Below are 19619 nucleotides of genomic sequence, written 5' to 3' on the forward strand. Positions count from 1 at the left end.
TCGTTTCCGCTCGTTTCCTCGCGAGAGAAATTTTTGCGAAAAGGATGAGAACGCGGGTCGGGGCTCGAAGCGGAAACGCGCCCGTCCCGGCCGCGGCGTGCTTCCTCGTTAACTGTGAGGCGAAAGTAAATCGCGAAACGGCCATCCGTCGACGATTTATAAGGAATTTCGGGATTCGAGATTAGAAGAGATGCCGTTGCAGCCGATGAATCACTCCGGGTTCGTGGTCCGCGATTCGTGGTATTCGAAAGAGGCGTTAAGTGATTAAACGACTAGTTGTCATCGGTGACATTAACATATTGCGTTCCCCGCGGCCGGAGTTAATGACTTGTATCCAAACTACCGGCTGTCACGTAGAAAAGAATTATATATGATCGTTCTCGCTGCGAACGGGGTAAGAGATACGCACCTTCTTCCCCTCTTCCCCTCTTGATCGACAGCCTTCGTCTCTCGGGATTTTTCGTAAGAATAAAGAAAAAAACGTAGAAAGAAGAAAGGGGACAAAGGACGCGAGGGGGGGAGGAAAGAAAGAAACGGAAGAGGGTAGGCCCGTCCTTCGAACGTCGCGTAAAGATCCACGGATAACGGGATATAAATGCGAGTCTCGGAGAGGTCCGAGGGCAAATATAGACCAGCGTGTTAGCGAGAGATAGTGGTAGTGGTGGTAGGCTGAAATGGCACCGGTATGGAAATGCGATCGGCTTTTAAACGTCGAACCGCGCTCGACTATGTTAATTCCGTACGTGTTAACTCGAGACGTAGCTTCCGTTTATCTTCGAATCTATCCGATGTTGCTTAACGAACGCTTTGGACCACCTACGGTGTAATTCAACTTGACCCCCTATTTTTCCCTTCCGAAATCTACCTATTTTTTCGCGGATATTTCGAATTCGGAAACGAGAAACGTGAAAGCGTCGCGTTCAAAGATTCTCGAATTGCAGCGCGAAGGCGGTGTTGATTAAGCGCGAACCGAAGCGATCGATCGAAGGGAAACTCGGCAGAGTCGAGATTCGAGATCGCGGAAGGCGAGAAGCTCGTATGAACTTAATTTGATGGAAGCCGCGGCGTCTGCATAAAACGAGCTAATATAGAGCGAGCGAGCCTCCCTCTCGAGCCAGACATTTTGCACGGTTCTCTAGTTTCCGGGGTTAATAGAGACACCTTTGTGCGTGCCGCCGCGGCTTAGGCACACACGCTCGCAACTCACGAGCCACCTGCGCCCTGGAATCGCAATTAAGGGATCGCTTCAATTGAGGAGATCATCACCTGTCGAGTGGTTGTCGCGTCCAATTCGATGGAAAACGTTTCGCCAAAAGAAACGACCGATGTCGAGAACGCGTTCGGATCGAATTATTAATTCCTAAATCGATCGAACGATATTTTATAATAATTTGTCGTTTCGTCTTTTGATTCGAACTCGAAATGTATCGAGCAACGAAAGTTCAAAGTTAAAGATTCGATTTAAAAATTCCAATCTTCCAAACGATCGCTTCTCTTACATTCCACGTTTTTCCATCTATCGTCCGTCTTCCACTCAGTTGTCGTATTTTACTCTCTCTCTCTCTCTCTCTTTCTGTCGTTATATTCTATCGATCTTCTACACATTGTTCGCTCCTCGTTTTCTTCAAAATATATGTTGAGCAAAAATGTCGCGAACAATTTTGAACGCGTTAATTGAAATTTTGTTCGGACGAGCGAGGAGAATGAGCGTAATCGTAGTCGGAGAAATCTGTGCGAAAGAATGCGCAGAAAGTCGTCTCGCGATGCAGTTGGTTGATCAAAGGGGTGTGGTGAAAAAGCGAGGTTTCGGAGCGACGGTGTCAGCATCTGTTTTTCATTGAGGACCGGCAGCTAGCCGCGGATTCTTGGCGTTTTCGGCTTTCGTTGCTTTCGAATCCCGTCGGTCGAAACCAAGATTCCGAGAGAGCTGTTCGGGAATGTCCTCTCATTAATAAGGGCGCGAGAGCGCGAAACGCGTCGCGTTATCGGACGCCTGAAACAGATGCGTTTACCTCTCGCCTGCCCGGCCTCGCCAAACTTGGCCACAACTCGAAACTTTCGTGGAATTCACGCACTCGGCATACTTTCGTCAATTTCCCGTGTCTCGCGATCACCTATCTCGTACGATCACTCGCGGACGAACGTGTTTTTCGACGAACGTGATCGCTATCCAATCCATCGATCCGATCTGTTCTCCAAACAGATATATATACAAACTTTTTAACGTAGAAACGAATTAAACGGTTGCGTTATCGTCGAATAAAATCTCGTTATGATGATTTGGATGATCGTTGCTCGCACACCGAACAAGTGTGTTGATTTGAAAATCAAATAAGTATTTCGTAATACGTAGGATAAGACCGGTAACGAAGCAAAGGATAGACCTCGAAGATAAAGTTTATGAAAGAAGGTCGTCGCGTAAATTGTAGGGGTAGCTAATTTTTAAACAAAGCCTTAATTTTCGCAACTTCATAATATCGTTGCGTACCGGTTATTACTCGTCGGGATAATAAATGATTATTACGTCGAGAAGGATGGCGGCCAAGGGTGGGGAGACGAAACAAGGGTGAGGAGGAATCCTTTGATGTTTTCTCGCTCGACCCGCTTCGAGCGAAGCGACAAATTCTTCGATATTCGCTCGATGAAAAGCTTCTTCTTACGAGGGTATCTTTATGGTTTTCGTTCTCGTGAATGCTCCCTCCCGTGTGTGAATTCGCGAATTAACGCGAATCGATTAATATCTATTTTTTTCTTTTTTTTTCTTTTTTCTTTTTTCTTTTTTTCTTCCTCCAATTAATCGTCTTTTAAAATATTTAACTTTTTCAATTTCTCGCGAAGAAAAATAACGGAAGAGAATTGTTTTTGTTCGCTAATTTATACAAATACGATTAAAAGTATACACGCGCGTGATCGGGATTATATACGAGCGATGTATAATCGTTGTCAGTCGATAAGAATTTACTTTAATTAACCGCGTTAAGTTAGAGTTAAGCGGAAAGCGTGCAACACGCGAAACCAATGCGTGCCTCGTTTCGCGTTATGGTTAAGAGTGATAAGGCCTCTTTATCAAAATTAAGTAGCGTGTAAACGAAAGCGGCGATTTACGTAATCGTATTAGCGGATCTTCCTTCGAAACGCGAATTCGATATTTTAGACGAAGAACGTTGATATCGGGGAATAGAAAAAATCTGGTTCCAGTATTCGATCATATAATATAATCGTAATACGTGGAATCTCTTTATAAATATAAAAGATAAAAGGGAAACGAAAGAAAGGGAAAAACGATAGTCGATAGAATGGATTTGTCGCGTTCGAATGTTTGGAAAGAAGCGAAGAAAGAGACGAACGATAAGAAAGGTTTGGTAAGAAAGGGAGATGGGAGCGGAAGGGGATTTCGGAACGGTGTTGAATCCGCATCGGTGATCACGATCGCCGCGCCGCTACTTATTTCTTGGCAGATACGTCGGGGTTAGCGTTCCTTCGAGGTTGATGAGCGCGCAAACAGGATAACGAAGGTCGTAAACCTTTCCACCGGCTCTGCATGCGATTTTCTGATTCGCTTCCACGATCGAGCCAACGATCGGCCGACGTCTTATTTGCGCTTTCGGATCCTTTCTTTCCCTCTTCTTTTCTTATTTATCTTCTTTTCGCTCGATGCTCGACACGGGGCATTTGTCCTCGAGCGTACAATGGTTCACCGCGATTTTCGCGATAGCCGACAGCTTTACGGTCATCTCCGGTCCGCCACAAAATGTATGGTAATTCGTGAACGGCTGTTTGATTTCTTCTTCTTCTTCTTCTTCTTTCTGTGCTTCGGATATAACGAGTGTCCTCGCTCTCGATATTCGTTACGCGATATGCAATAAATTGGAAGCGAATACTGCGATAACGCAATTTTTTGATTAATTTTAACGACGCGTAAAAAAAAAAAAGGAGACGAAAGAATCGAAACGTTTCGATGGATGATTATTCAACGACTCGAATTTCTCTGATATTTCATACTAGTGATAATACTTTTTCTAATACGTTGTATATTTATTATCTAATCTTATTAGGTAATATTAAATGTTTACATGTAAGTATTTTTATCAAATTGCGCAAAATTCGTATTTTATTCATCGCCTTTGATCTACGAATTCTTTCGTCTCTCATTATCGAGATTATATACATTGGTTTTCTTTGCAATTTTTAATCACGAATAGTTCGATCTCTTAAATACTTAAAATCGCGATTCATTTATCAAATTGTCGTTTGTTCTCTGCAATTACATCGAGAGATATTATTTGCGTATTTATCGTTTGCGAAATCGTGTGAAAAATGAAGAAACTTTTCCGTTGAAAGGTTATGATTTATTAATTAATCGAAACATTTACCTTTTATATTTTTTACGATGTAAATTTATACGCGTATCTTTACATCCTTCCCTATTAATAAACTATAATTTAAAAATATTAATGAACAAATCACGATAAAAATTTTAGTTAAAGCGCAATAAAAAGGTAAAGTATGCATTGAATTATCGCTGTAACGCATTGCCAACTTTATCACAGTCGGCAACTTTATCAGCGTGTTTTAAACTAAAATTTCGAAGAGAATTACGAAAATCCGAGAATTTCGTGATATTTCAAGATTCGAAAATATTTGATTTTATTCGAATTTCGACTCGATTCGGTTTCTTCCAAAAAATGTTTCCAATTGTTTAATTGCGAAACGAGCGATTATTATTGAAGAGACGGAGCGCGATTCCGGTGTTGATCGAGTTTGTTGCGGAGCGGCTTTCCGTCTGCCGCCATTTCCGACAACAACGAAAAACGACTCTTCCGTAGGAAATAATTTCATCAAAAATTGGCGTGGAGCGTGGAAGAAAGCCGCACGCTCGGCCATGCTTCTCCGCTTCGCGCAAGCGCGTTTACGCCGACGTAATTGCCAGCCATAATTACAGTCCCCTTTGTTTCTTCAATTACCGCGAGTCAAGAAGCGGGTAGCGTGAGGGAAATACGAGGGAAACGCGAGGGATCTGTGTAAGAATTTTTATGAAACGGTTTTTGTCTCTTTGCGTCGTCGCGCGTCTATCTACGCGATCCTCTCTTAAAAAAGGGACAAAATTTTATCTATTACTCGGGATATCGTGATATATATATGTATATATAAATACATAGAGTGCATTTCCAGGAAAACGATATTCGACGAGTGATCGTTTTTGTCGTTTCGTCGCGTGGCAATTGTCATCAATCGCGAGAAATAAGGTATCTTTCATGATGTATCAACGTCAACGCGGTATTTATCGGTGCTCTTTTCGAATTATTATTATTATCGCTATCGTGAAATCTCGGTTGAACGTAACGGAGTTGATTGCGTAGGTGCGATGACGAATCACAACTTGTTAATCGTTGTACAAATCTGCATACTTTCGAACGACCGTCTATTTACTCGCGAAGTTTCGGAAACCTTTCTTTCGTCGTCGTTCATTTACGATCGTAACTGGCGCGGAACCAACTTTGCAAAAGTGACAAATGAACGTTGGAAACGCGTGAATTAAATAACGCGATATAAAAATCCCTCTCATCGTTGTTCTCTTATGCCATCACTTATCCACTTACCGTTTACCGTGAACTTGAGCGAAGAGGCACAATCGTAATGCACTCGTTTAACATTGTTTTTTATTCTCGTATTAACGATAATTGAAAAATTGTACATTTACGATGCATATTTAACGTTTCGTTATCGAATAAATACGATTTTGAAGAAAAAAAAATTTTTCGCTGCGGACAGGATTCGAACCTGTGCGGGTTAACACCCAATGGATTTCAAGTCCATCTCCTTAACCGCTCGGACACCGCAGCTCGTCGCTTCTGGGTTCTTATATTTCGTATTAAAGGGGATCGAGAACGTCTATTGTTCGATCGAATCATTTTGTTCATCGAATAAAAGATGAATTATCTTAATAAACGATATTGAAATGAAATATTATTAAAAAAAATAATAAATAAATAAAAAGAATTTCATAAAAGAAACTTTGTGCATCGATAATGCGGAAAAAAACAAAATTTATAAATCGAAAGAAAATATTAAACTTATCGTTTTTAAATTTTTAAATGAATGTAATTTATAAAATATTGGAATTGATTTTTTTATTTGAAATCGTTTAAAAATTTACGCCAAACGATCGATGCATCGTCGATGATTTAAGGGGAAAAAAAGTCAGCAAGATCAAAAGATCGCTAACGCGTTGATGATCAAGCATCGTTAATAGAGTCCGGCAAGTTTCTTTCACGACGCTATCGGTACTTGGATAAGAATTTCAATTAGCCAAGGAAACGATCGAACTAAGACAATTACAAGGGTCGCATTTCCGGGTTTTAACGAATGAACTGCGGATTAATTAAATTCACCTCTCTCTTTCTCCTCTCTCTCCTCTCTCTTCTCTCCTCTCTCCTCTCTCCTCTCTCCCCTCTCCTCTCTCCTCTTCTCCTTTCCTCCAAGATTCCGAGGAAAGCGGCACGTCGCGACCGTATTAACGATAATTGAGTCATCTCACGGTTGTTTAATCGCGATCGTTAAACCGAATGATATCGTAGCTTTGGTCTTCCAAACGAGAAAAAAAACCAGAAAAGAGATTTTTCTTTTCGTTGATATCTTTTCGTTCTTGTTGCACCTGTGTTGTCGCTTAAGTATAAATCATTTTCACGGATGATAAACAAAGAACACGCGAACATAACGATAAGTGATTAATCGATTTGTTATTACAAATTATCTTGTTTTTATCGCGTCATACACGCTCGTTCCGTAAGTTCGTTGATCGTTTATCACGGCTTTCCTACCGTTTTCGAACGAGGAAATGGAAAAGATTATTGTCCATTACACCGTCATTGCGTATTCGTTTACAATAAAATTAATATATTCATTAATATTAGTGGAACAACGAGCGATAAATTTCTTTAGGGCGATAAGATCCTCCAATCAGAAGATCACCACGTCTCGTTCGTCGCGTGATTTTTTTCTCATTTATGAATGAGAGTAAAGTAAAAAAAAAGAAGGATAGAAGAATTAAAAGTAAAAATTGCGCTTCGTTTCTGATTCCAAAGATCTCGATACATATTCCTTATATCCCCCGGGGGAATAGAAGACGAAATATCAAAGGTTTTCGCGGATCATTTTTCATTCTCGTAATCGGTCGTCTCATCTCGCGCAGCTCGTGACACTGCACTAGCTGACAGTGACGAATCGACAGTTGTCGAGTCAACCCTTGAGACAACACTGGTCGAGAGACCAGCGTTTCATGACTAATGAAAATACAGCCTTCTTTCGAATCGACTCTTTTATTCTCGGTATCGCGAAAAGTTGCAATTTTATTTTATCGTTTCGTATCGCGTTCGGTAGACAAGAACACGGATCTTTTAAAATTCGTGATTTTTAGTACGTAACACAATTTCTCCGTTGAATTGAATTTTACGAATTGATGGATTACGTGTTTCTTTCTCGCGTATAAACGATAATTTATATACAAATACGGATGAAAATGAAAAAATTAATTTTCAAGTTTTTTTTCTCAACGGATCCAACCAAACGTTTAATCGCAGTCGCGAGATCAACTTTCTTTGCGGATACGTTACCCGACAACGATCGGAAGCGGTGAACAAGATTCATAATTATGGGAGGAAATTAATGCAATTACAACTGGTCAGTCGTATACGTCAGACGATTATACGCGCTTAAATGGCGACACGGGAAGTTTCGTTCGAACAAAAACGATGGCCCTTCACCTGTCTCATAAACTAGCCGAGTTGCTTTCGCGTACCATACTGGTTTTGCACCTTGAGCGTTGAAAAATAAGCGGCACGGCCGAGAAATCGGGAAACTCAGATTTATACACGCGTATTTTACGCGAACCACAACGTCAAGTACTGTCGAAGCGTGATTTTCAAATAAATGGAAGGAAGCTGCGAATCAAGGATTAAGGATATTCATTACTATAGTCTCGACGAAACAATACGTACGCGTGGAATACATGGAAGAATAGGAAAGAACAGAAATTTTGAACCGTCTTTTCCTTCTTACGTCATATACGGTCTTACGGCTATGCAATTACGCTCCTCGTCGAAGATCCACGCAAACTTCAATCTCGATAATTCTCCTCGTCATAGCGAGGAGGCATTCTCCGGAAATTTGCCATGCCTCCCGATCCACGTAATCTATTCATTTATACCGTACTTCCGAACAGAGATAAGAAAAAATCGGCGAGTACGTGCTGCGCGTATAGAAAAATGAAATAAAAAATTGAGAGAGAGAGAGAGAGAGAGAGAGAGAGAGAGAGAGAGAGAGAAGCGCGGTAAGAGTGAAAGTTCAATCCGTTTGGAATCCTTGTTCGTTCACCCGTATCGAATATAGATGTTCCGCGATAGAAGAGGAAGTCGGCGACCTCATCTCGACGGAATGAATTTTCGAGCGATGATCGCGCCGCAAGGTGGAATGCACCTGCTACGCGAGAACGATCTTGGTTCAAAGGTTAAGTGGAAAATGTCGTGGATAGGAAGGCGAGGGATGACGAAGAGGAGGGGGGAAGGACCCTCGGGCCCGAGGCTACCGCGGCAGAAGCTAAGCGCATATTAAGCAGGCTCGTAAAATTATAAGCATTCCTAAGAATCTGGTAATACGTCGACGCGTACAGTGCGCGACGAACGTCCTCCCTTCGAGACGTTGTATCGGTTGGCCTCGAAACGTGCGCGCTTGTGTGTGGGTGTAATTTATATCAACGATGCGAGACCGACGTCCGTGGCGGCTCTTTGAAGATCCGTAATACGCCGGTGTCGCGGAAAACGTGGTGAGAATACTCTCATTATTCGACGTCGGCACGGTGGAGATGGTCCCTCGTCGGGTTTAGTTGCGAATGCAACTATCCGCGCCATTAGAATTGAATCGAATAAGCTTTTCCTCGAGGGCCAGTTTCCACCGAACAGAACGCCTCTCACTTTTTTCCCCCCTTCTCGCGGGAGGGGACGCGTGACCGTCTTTCTACCCGTCGCGATCCACTTTTCGAGAACGCTCGAGTCGAGTTTCGTGGACAAAGTTTCTCGATTCTTCCCGCTCGATTTGATCGATTTTGATGAAATTTCGATTCAATTGAAAACGGATAAAGCGTATTCTCCGTTTCGAAAAAAATGTTTGACCGCGATTCGCGTCCGTTGGAAATTAATTGTTGGTCGTGATGGATGGTAGCGCGATCGAGATGGTTGGCAGAATCGCGGAAGCCACGCGACTGTTGTTCGAGTAAACTGGTTTATTGTTATTTACGATTACCGGACGCCATTAATCGCCTCGGGTGACTATTGTACCAGTTGGCTCTCGTCGCGTTTCGTCCGAGGACGACGGCAAACCACTCGGCTCCCTCTACGATAGATCCGCCATTTTCCCACCGAATTTGTTCAACGAAATTTATACCTTCATTGTAATCGTCCACTTTGCGTCGCCTTAAGAAATTACTTCCGTTCCTTCGGCCAATTTAATGCTTTCGAACACGCGAACATCCGCGCGTTTTCCTCCTGTAATACGTGTTCGCGTTTCCTCGCGATTCTTTAATTTTATTGTACCCGTTTTATCGTAAAAAAAAAAAAAAATTATACGGCAATTACGCGTATTTCTATTTTTAAATAGGTATAGATTGAAAAAGCAAGTTGCATCGATATTATCAAATTGGTTTAAATGATTTAACCTGGTGGTTACAAAGTGAAATAATTAACGTCGAAAGAAGAGGAGTATCGATCCGCGTTGAATCCGCATCGTTATTGATCGTAGGAATCTTAAAAAATTCTAACGAAAATGGTACAGAATGGATATTATATTTACCTGGATCTTACTACCGCTTATCTGTACGGATATATTAGACGAGACGTTGGAAACGAGACGCGTTGCGTTAGCGATTGAAATTATGAGAGACTCGGCGCAGTTTTTTCTTTGCTCTCTGCTCGAACACGAGAGGAGAGGTAGGAAAGGATATGATAATCGGACGAGAAGGAAGGATAAGCGAAATAAATTACGAGTCGTTGGTGTGAGAACGCAATGGGATCGGTGTTGAAGACTTATTTTCAAGCCCTTTGAAGGATAATCCCGAATTCAGTAATAACCGAATAGCACGCGTTGTACGATATTATCGGCGCAGCTGAGGATAGGAGCGCAAATTTGCGTGTCAAGATCAAACGGGAGGTTAGAACGAAGAAGAACACGTTAATCGCGTTCAACATCAAACACAAGGAAGGAGCGGAGAGAGTATCCTCGATGGTAATTCATCACGCTGGATGACCCGTTGGATTACACCGAAACGCACCAGAATCGGATCGCGAGCAGCTGTCCTTTTCACTCAACTGGTCGGCTTTGAATAAGATTTACGGCGAAAATTATTGCTCGCCAACGTCGGAAATGGTTTACCTCCACGGACGAGATCAATTTGTGAGATACAACGATCCTTTTATTCATTTATTTTTAAATTCGCGAATCACAGCTCGAGTGGAGGAACAGATCTGCTCTCCACGCTCTCTCCGCAAAAAAAAAACGAAAACGAAAGAGAGAAAGAGAGGGGAGGGCAGGCGAGGCGAGGTATCGCGGAGGTAAGACGGCGGAAGTCCGTGAAACGTCCGAGAAGAAGGACGAGCGGGACGTATTTACACGCGGATGGCGGGGATGGTTGAGAATTATCGGTACGGAATCGGCATATCGGACTCGTTGCGCGCGCGCGGCCGCGCCAACTCGTGTCACAGCTCGGGGCAAGGTGTGCTGCAACGTTACATTCCTTGCCGCTGTTCCGTTTTTAGTCTAGGAACGCCATTCTTTGCGACACGCGCTAAAGGGGGCTACGCTTCGTGCCACTGCGTTCACCGGCGGCCACCTCTGTTTTCTAAGGATCGCATTCCGATCCACGTCGCCTTCTCGCTCCGTCCATCGATACGTTCGAAACGCTTCTCGTTCGATACGTTCGAAAAGCGACGGCGCCCTCCTTTCTTCCTTCTCTTTGCCCAATTTTCCCATCCTCGTTTTTCTCAACCAAAATTTACCACCACTCCCTATCTTATATCTATAATTTCGAAAGAAAGAAAGCTTCGAAGCACTTCTAATCATCGGTAAAACGTATCTCTCGATCGAAACCGTTGCGACTGTAGGGAATGTCGGAGTGGAAAAGCGGGCCACGCTCGCCGTTCCACTCGCCGCCTCGGTTTCCAGAAGTCGTCGGTAGTCGGTGTAATAAGACGTGGTCGCTGCATTCGAGACGAATCCACGCGTCCTCGATATACGATTGGCATCGCGTGAGTAGTGCGATACCGGTACGAAGGAGAGGGGAAGAAGGAAAACTGGAGGCAACGTTCGATTATTAATCGATGGAACGGTCGTTGCAAAGGAGCGCATTCTCGCGAGCAATCTGGTCGTGGCGGGCCACGTAACCAGCGAGCCAGGTATTCGCGGAGGAATTATTTTCGAAAGGGGATCGCGCGACGCGATCTTTCTTTCGATGCATCGCGCGCGATTGGTTGGCGATCGACGACCCGCTTCTCCTATCCTGCTGCACGCGCAACGGAGATAATCGTTCAACCTTATTTTCATGCCATCGCGTGGATCGCGCGGTCGGCTCTCGGGTGACTGGTTATGCTTCTTACTCGGGAACGCGCGTAGGGAATGCAAAGGGTGCAAACTGGCAGGCATTGCTAGGTAATGACGCGGAATGGCGACAGTTGGCCTCTTGATGTTTGCGCGAGGTATGGACGTTTTGTCGGTTCGCTCGTTAATTGCCTTGGTTGACGAGTATCTACCTACCTACCTACCTATCCACCTATCTATAGGGAGACGAACCGTAGGAATTAATAGAAACTCGCGCCGGTAGGTAGGTCGCGATTACTCGTGTCGTTGCTCGATCTAGGTTTCTAAGTGACCGATAGCGAGAATAAATCGACGTAGAGGAGATGCGAGATAGAGATTAAAACGAGAGAAGACGATATTTTTTTATCACGCGCGTCCTATCACTGTTTATTACGTTTCATTGGATCGGCGATAAACAATTTTATTGCGATCGTAGGATGAAATCGTCCGTTATGCCAGCGGAAAAGATAAAAGAAGGAAGCGAGTGGTAGTAGTAATGGCATTAAGTATGTTTTATCCTTGTTTTACGGGAAAACGGAAATAGTTGGTGCGCAAAAATAAAGGAATCGCGTGGAGGTGAGCGATCCCCGTATAGAGAAGCACGCGCGTGGACTCGCGGAGGACATTGGTCGGATTCCTAGAGTAGCTCGGCCACTACTCGATGCGATGAAATGGCAGCGAGGAATTCATATATCGCGCACCGGTCATAAGGAAACGAAAGGTTTCGCGTATCGCGACGTTTAATCGTCGTTTCGTCCACGGATAAGGAAACAATTAGGCGAACGATGGAACGCGACGCCAAGTGTTTCTCGTTTCGATTCTCTTTCGATTGGAAATCGTTTGATCGTCGAATGAAGTTGTTAGATGTCGCTCGGTTGTAAAAATAATGCTCTTAATTAGAAGAGCGATCGATCGAAATTATCCATTTCTTTTCGCAAAGTAGAATCAATTTTTGTACTTCCGCGTAATAAGGATTAGGGATTAGAGTTTCCTCCTCCTCGAACGAGGGATGAAGGAAGACGAGATCTTTGCGCGTGGAAAGATTTTAGGAAAATGTTGTCTGGAAGTATGGAAATAATTATCGTTGCGTTTACGCGAATTTTTGAATTTTTTAATAATCGATGTAAAATATAAATTTCAAAGTGGATAATAATTTTAAACGATCGGTTATCGAGATTTCATCGCGTTATTTGGCAAACGGTGGTTATAAACGATATATTCCAAAAGTTATTTCCAAGAAAGTTGTTTCTACTATACCCACCTTCGTAATTCCGATATACGAGATAATAATCCTTAAGCGCATCTTAAGAATATTTAATGAACCGAGTCCAATATTCATGCAAATTCCTTTTGCTGCTCCTTGACTAATCTCGCGACTATCCGTACGAAAATATATCCTTCCGTACGGCGTACGAAAGAAAGAAAAATTCATCGCGAATTGGAATTGGCGTAAACGAGTGGGAAAGGAAAAGGGATTCTTTCGATTCGAGTTTGTTCGGAAAACGAAAAGTTCGCGGTCGTAACCGAATTTCGATTTTCCATATTACGAGGTATCAAAGCGGCGGAATCGCACGGGACACGAGAGTCGATCGCCGGCAAAAACGGAGCAACGAGTCCCCTCCGATAAAGCGCAGCGAGTTATGCATCTCGGTTATGGGCGGCGAACGACGTTACACCGCGGATGTAAAGAGCGAGTTTTTATTGGACAACTATCGTTCGGTGCGAAGTTGGTGGAACGAGCCGGTGGACGGTAGATGGTAATAAGTTGGTAAATGGTCCGGCGGCCGGTAGCAAACGTTCGGTGGGAGCGTAACCTTTACGTAGTAGGTTGCGTCGCTGCGGTAGGTAGGCCGAGTTATTGGTGACCGTATCGGATCGGGCCTGATAACAGGACGCTAAAGGCCTCGTCCGTCCGAGGTATCTCTCCTCCGGCTTTTAACGCGCCTATTCCACCGCTCCCACTCCCCTCCGTGTATTCCACGCCGGTCTCTCGCCGGTCCGGACAGGTCCACGTCGGTTGCCACGCCATTGCCACCTTGCCGGGATACGTTTTCATTTATATCGCGATGCGCCAATATTACTCAGGCGTATCTGGCCGGTGGTTACCGGTAGAAGGAGAAACGTATTAAATACGTATACCGAGGCGTTATCGGGCGGACGAGGATTCGTCGTTCGCTTCTTCGTCGAAATCCATTCGAATTTTGCCGGTGCTCGATGGACGGTGAGGAGAAGAGACGATCCGGTTCGAGGAATCGATTTTTTCCATCTTCTTCTTCTTCGTTCTTCTTATTGGATCTTGTTTCCGAGAAGAAAAGATAACGCGGTGTAATTGCAGCGATGCGACAATTGACGTAGAACGGTATCGGAAGAAAGCGAGAGAATGGCGAGTCGAAGCGAGTTTTCGTCGTCTCGTCGCATTTCGCAAATTCTCGCCGAGCTTTTTCGCGTTTAATTGAGACGGTTGAGAGTTGGTATGAACTCGCGGCGCGTGGCGCGAAAGGAGAAGGGAAAGGAGAAGGACGCGTATATTCGTCGTCGATTAAAAGGTGAGAATATGATAAAAATGAGGGGTTATTATAAGGGATCCTCCGACATCCGCGAGGTTGGAATGCCGCTCTATTTATCGGTTTTACGATTATGTTGCCGCGAAATTCATAGCGGTAGCTCCGTACGCGCAATTTACACGTGGTGAAAATAAGAGGTCGGGTTGTTCGGGATGGAATGTTGAAGCGGAGGCAACGTTGGGTTGACGCGTGGAATCGCGGTCGCCACGTGTTTACTGCCGGAGGCGCGATACTTGTCGCCGTGGTTATCGTTCTCGCCGATATTAATGCCGACGAAAAACGAGAGGATTACGGCGCGATAGATCGAGATGCTCGACCGATATCGCGGCCAGACCCCGAGCGGCGTTAACGTGCAGGCTTGTTCAACGGGATGCTTCTCGAGTCCTATTCTATCTATTTCTGTCTTTACGCCTACTTTTATCTCAAGCGGATACAGTATACGTACGACTTTTGCATGTTATACTATAATCTCGATGATGTAACGATGGATTTCGAGAATGGAATCCGAAAAATGCTCCTAGTCGTATGGACGATATAATATGTAGTGAGGCCGAGCACGGACATTGTTGTCACGAGTTCGATTTAAGAGGATGTTTGGAGGGTGTGATTGGATGATGCGACGAGAGAAAGACGAAGATGAGATATATTGTTCGAGGGAATATCGGTTAAAATATCGGTTAAGGATCGAGTGGCAAATCCGGACGAGTTCTGGACATTCGGGCGCGATACTTTGCCGTGTCCCCCCAAAGAGGCCGAGCTCGTTGTAATTTGTCGGTCGGACGAGGGATCGCTCCATCGTCCACCTGTGCTGGCTGGTTTGCTAATGAACTAAACTTAACCAAAGGGAACTCGTTCACCGGCGCCTTATCAATAGTCGTAATCCAACGGCACGGTCGAGATCTGTGGACTCTCATCTCCGTGGAAGATAGGAGAATCGTGTCGACGAATGGCCGTGTCCGGCAAACAAATTGCGCGATATCCCGTGGTAGCTTGTTACCGACCCCCATCTTCCTCCTCCCCTCGTCCTACGTTTTCATCCCTTTTTCGTATTCCTTCCCATCGTTCACCTTCCTTCGCCTTCGTCGAACGGAGCGACCGATCTTTCCGATCGAATCTGGATCGAGCGGACGTCCAATCGTCCCTGTGTGTTGCGTATAGGGTTTTCTATCGTTCCAAGGGTATCAAGGATAACCTTATAAAAGTAAATGAGAAAATACCGTAGAATAGGAATATTGGGTGGAAAAGAATGGGCGAACGTGGTGAAACGTTCCGTCTAAACGAACGACGAATTATCGACACGATTAATCCAGCGTGGAAGGGACAAAAACTGGTCCCCTCGAAGAGAAAGGTCTCGGGATACTTTGGACGCAGAAACAAACGCAAGAACATCGGCGAGCAATGATCGGTGGATCGTGTACACAATCGGTGACCAGTCGGTGTTTCGTTCGATTCGCGGTGGAACATAAATCCAAATCAACGTCCAGGATCATCGAGGTATCGAGCATTTTAATGGGGGTTGAAGGACGCGAAGGAAAACGAACGAGACGTGGGGAGGGGGGATACAAAGATTCAGAGATCTATAAGACAAAAGAGGAAACGAATAAAGACGCGCGCGGTCTTGAGCCGGCGAAGTGAGTCGACACCGGTGGTGGTGGTGGTGGTGGGATCGAGGAGGGGATGAAAGAGAGGAAGAAGAGGAAGAGGCGCGCTCGCGCTTTGGAATGCTTTGAAAGACCGCGAGCTCTCTCTCTCTCTCTCTCTCGGCGGAGTTAGAGTTCGCCGCGACGAGGACGTAGACCGTTTCGAGGGAAGGTAAAAGAGGAAGAAGAGAGGGACCGTCGCGGACAGACTTGCTTCGATTAATTACCACATTGTCGTCCGGACGATGTTGGATGCTTGGCCGCGGTAATCCGTGCAAGATCGGCCATTTCTTACTTTCGTTTCTCCTTCTTTTCATCTTTCTCCGCGCGTTTTCGGCGAATCATCCGGCCCGCGAGATGGGAAGAGAAATTATTCTATCCCATCGGTAAAGGAAAGAAAAAAAGGAAGAAGGAAAGAAAGAAAAGATTAGAAACGTAAATCACCGCGAGTGGGCGAAATGGCGCGGAAAACGAACGCGATCGAGATAGCGCGGTACGTGGTGGTATAAGTTGGGGCTGGTCGCTCAAGTTCATGATCAATTGCGCGTTCCCCGAATACCAGCGGTCATCGTTCGACGTGGCTCGACTCCGCCGCAAGTTTTCGCCGTTTCGGGATCATGGCGGTGATCTACTAGCCCGTGGAATGTCGGCTCTCGGTTTATTATAGCGGATAACGATAACATCTCGGAGTAGCGTAGCGCGCGAGTTTGGGTTTGGGGCCACGCGTGGCCCCAGTCCACCCGCCGCCATCGGTCGCACGGTATACATCAGCGTCAGCTTATTTTCGTGCGTCGCTACGCCACCGCTGATGTATGAACGTAATTGGTTAGGCGGGATACGCGGCTCGCCCCGATATACGCGAGAAAAGGTTCGCCTGTCAACGAGACAGAAGCGAGCGAGAAGAGGCAGCGGAGATGACAAACCGATTGGAGGGAGGGAAAGACGAGAAACGCGTGGTTTCAACATCGCCGCGACATTGTTGGATGCAACAACATTATTTACTTCCAAGTCCAAAGATTCCCCCTTTTTTTTCCCCGCACAAGCGAATATAGATACCGCCTTTGGATCGAGCGTTCCGCGATGTTTGCAAACGGAATTGCGTGAAATGATAAGCGTTGTCATATCGATCGATGACACGTAACACTTGTATATTACGAAGAGTAGAGATCCTACGATGACATTTCTTTCGAATCGATAATAACGATATTGGAGATATTTCTTTTGCGATTATAACGATAACGATTTAGGTTGCTTTTCTTGGCGTATTTTCGCGCGAACGGGAACGAAAGCAAGTACGAGTGTAGAAGAGGATCCTGGCAAAGAGTGGCACGAGCTAGAAATGGGAGCGCGCAGCATCTCTCGATCGATTTGCCAGGGTTAAACTTATACTTGACGCACGCTCGCGCGTCCATTTGTCAGCCGGGACGCGACAATCACAACGTTCGCAACAATAATGGCTACCACGATGCATACGCAACTGCAATTGCGCGTATCGTGCCGTCGAACGATGCGAGAGTCGCGCGTACATTTTCTCGGCCGATTGCGATCGTTCATTAGCGTGTCTGAAGCTCTAATTCATTGCATAAACCGTCGTTTACGCGGCGAATTAAACGCTTGCACGGGTCAAGCCTTGGATAAATTCCAGTTTCGTCCGAGTTTCAACCGAGTTACGAGAAGAGCGATGCGTCTTTGATATACGAGTTAGATATATATATATATATACCTAAGACGATTTCCGAGAGGAAGAAATAATCAAAAGCGCGAATAATTTACGCGAATGATCGCTCGTACTCGAGATTTCAATTTATAAAACGAGGTAAAACATCGAAAGATCGATAAATTCTTCGATTTTTTCGATATTCATCTTGTTTTATTTATCTAACTCTAATGTAGCTTCGATTAAACGAGATCTCGTGTGCGCAATATATGCGGAGACATGGATATTGGATTTTCGTTTTCGATGAAGTACAAGAGGAAAGAAAAGGGGGGGGGGGGAAAACGAATTACACGAAACGTGAAAACGTAGGTAGGATAAATTCGTTCGATTGAGCGACGACTCGGTCTCGAAGGGGTTTCAAGGAGAACGAGTTCGAACCGCGATTGAACTCGACGCTATTGCCTATGATGTATCCTCTTTTCCACGTATCAATCCTCTCCTCCTCCTCCTCCCCCCCCCCCCCCGCCCCATCTTTTAACGACGTATGCGAACAATTTATTATCTCGGTTGAATCGCGGTGGACGTTGTAAAATTACTCCTTAAAGTCGTAAACAACGAGTATTGGAAAGAAGAATAACGCGTTCGTTATCGGGAGAGGAGGAATTCGAGCGCTGCGAATCGGGAGGGACACGAGTGACACGGTGTTTTTCTCGATTCAGCGGGATTCGGGATTATAACTCATGCACGCCCATCCGTCCGACAGATTTATTGGCGATAGCGGCGCAACAATAATGGCTACCGGCTACGTGTACGCGAGACTGCGATCGCGCGTCCTTTATCATCGCGTCGGGATGGTATGCAGCTCGCGCGAGGCGGTTTCTTCGATCATTACGATCGTGTTCGCCGCGATCTCGAGGATCGATGTACACGGCCCGCGTCCCCTCCTCGCCTAGCTCCAACGAATATCGGATGGATCTCGCGCGCCACTCTCCCCGATTTATCGCCCCGCTAATATTCCCACGAATATCGAGAAACGGAATTCGTTCGCGTTCGGGCGGATTATTTCGAAAATTTCGCGGCGAAGCGAAGAGCGATCCTCTTCTCTCGGGTGGGAAAAGAATGGAAAGAAATTTTTCCTCTTCCTTCCCGCGTTGCGTAGCGAATCGCGCGTCGTAATGCCGCGGGATCGTCTCGATCGATCCCCGCCTGCCTGTGCAAATAAGTAGCCACCGCCGTTCACTTTCCATCGATCCGTCGACCTTCGACAAGAACGGCGACAACGACGACAAAGACACGACCGACTCTCGATAGCCAGCGGGCAAACGAACATCGGCTAGTTAAAATTACGTAGCGGTTGGCACGATTGGCCGGTTTCCGATCGAAACGGTTTCGCGTCCTCCGAGTTCCTCGAATAATCCACAGCCGGATTATATCGCGCGGAATTGATCGACGTCGCGATGTTTCGACGTTCGCGATGAACCACGCGACCACCGTTCTCCCGGGCCGTATTCGATCGAGATACGATTCGAAGCGCATCGTCGACGTCCATCTATACGTTCCTCGTATATAGAATTCCTTCACGGTTGAGATGCTGTACAATTTCCCTCTACTACTACCGATTTCGAGATGGTGCGGATTCATACTTTTAATCCTATTTTTTTTCATCTAGTTTCTTCTCGGGATTTCGTCTTCGAAACGAAGAAGACGAAGGAGAAAAGGGATAGGGGCGAAAACGTGGAGCGGACGGCGTTGCGCGTGGTTCTCGTGGAGCATCTCGAGCACTGGCATCCATCGTGTTTCGATCCATCGAACGGTGGCCGAATAGTTGGCTTGTCGCGTCGCGTGCGCGATCGTGTGGAGGGGAGGGGGAAGGGTTTGGCGCGGTGGAAAAAATTCGAGCAGAATGCCATGACCCAGCGTGGCATTTGCATCCGTAGGATCTAATGAATAGCGAGCATTACGTCCTATTTGGTCTGATTGCGAGCGGCGGCCGTGACGACGATGCGCATAGCATAGCTCTCGCGCTATTTGCAGTCTGACCGAGCGGGTGGGAGGTACAATGGACGCCGACGCCTGGCGTCGGTATGCGCTCAATGGAGGCCCCTCTTCTAAGGACGTGGTTCGTACGATTTACCT

General features: G+C 45.6%; 1 protein-coding gene and 1 non-coding gene across 6 annotated transcripts in view; one reads left to right on the forward strand and one right to left on the reverse strand.

Moving 5' to 3' along the window:
• Nucleotides 1–19619, forward strand: part of LOC122721098 (protein vestigial) — a 59478-nt gene that overhangs the window by 20976 nt on the left and 18883 nt on the right. Inside the window, exon 1 of one of the 5 annotated variants that reach the window (XM_043948379.1) lies at nt 19478–19602. The exons of the other annotated variants lie outside the window; for them this stretch is intronic. Coding sequence (XP_043804314.1) covers nt 19543–19602 — 60 coding nt within the window. The 5' untranslated portion in view covers nt 19478–19542. Of the gene's footprint in view, nt 1–19477; nt 19603–19619 lie in introns of those variants that run through there. 5 annotated transcript variants of the gene reach the window in all.
• Nucleotides 5761–5843, reverse strand: Trnas-uga. Its single transcript has one exon. It is a non-coding gene; the product is annotated as a tRNA-Ser (tRNA).

The sequence above is a fragment of the Apis laboriosa genome, unplaced genomic scaffold (assembly GCF_014066325.1).
Source record: "Apis laboriosa isolate Shangri-la unplaced genomic scaffold, ASM1406632v1 scaffold13_cov153, whole genome shotgun sequence".
Lineage (NCBI taxonomy): Eukaryota > Metazoa > Arthropoda > Insecta > Hymenoptera > Apidae > Apis > Apis laboriosa.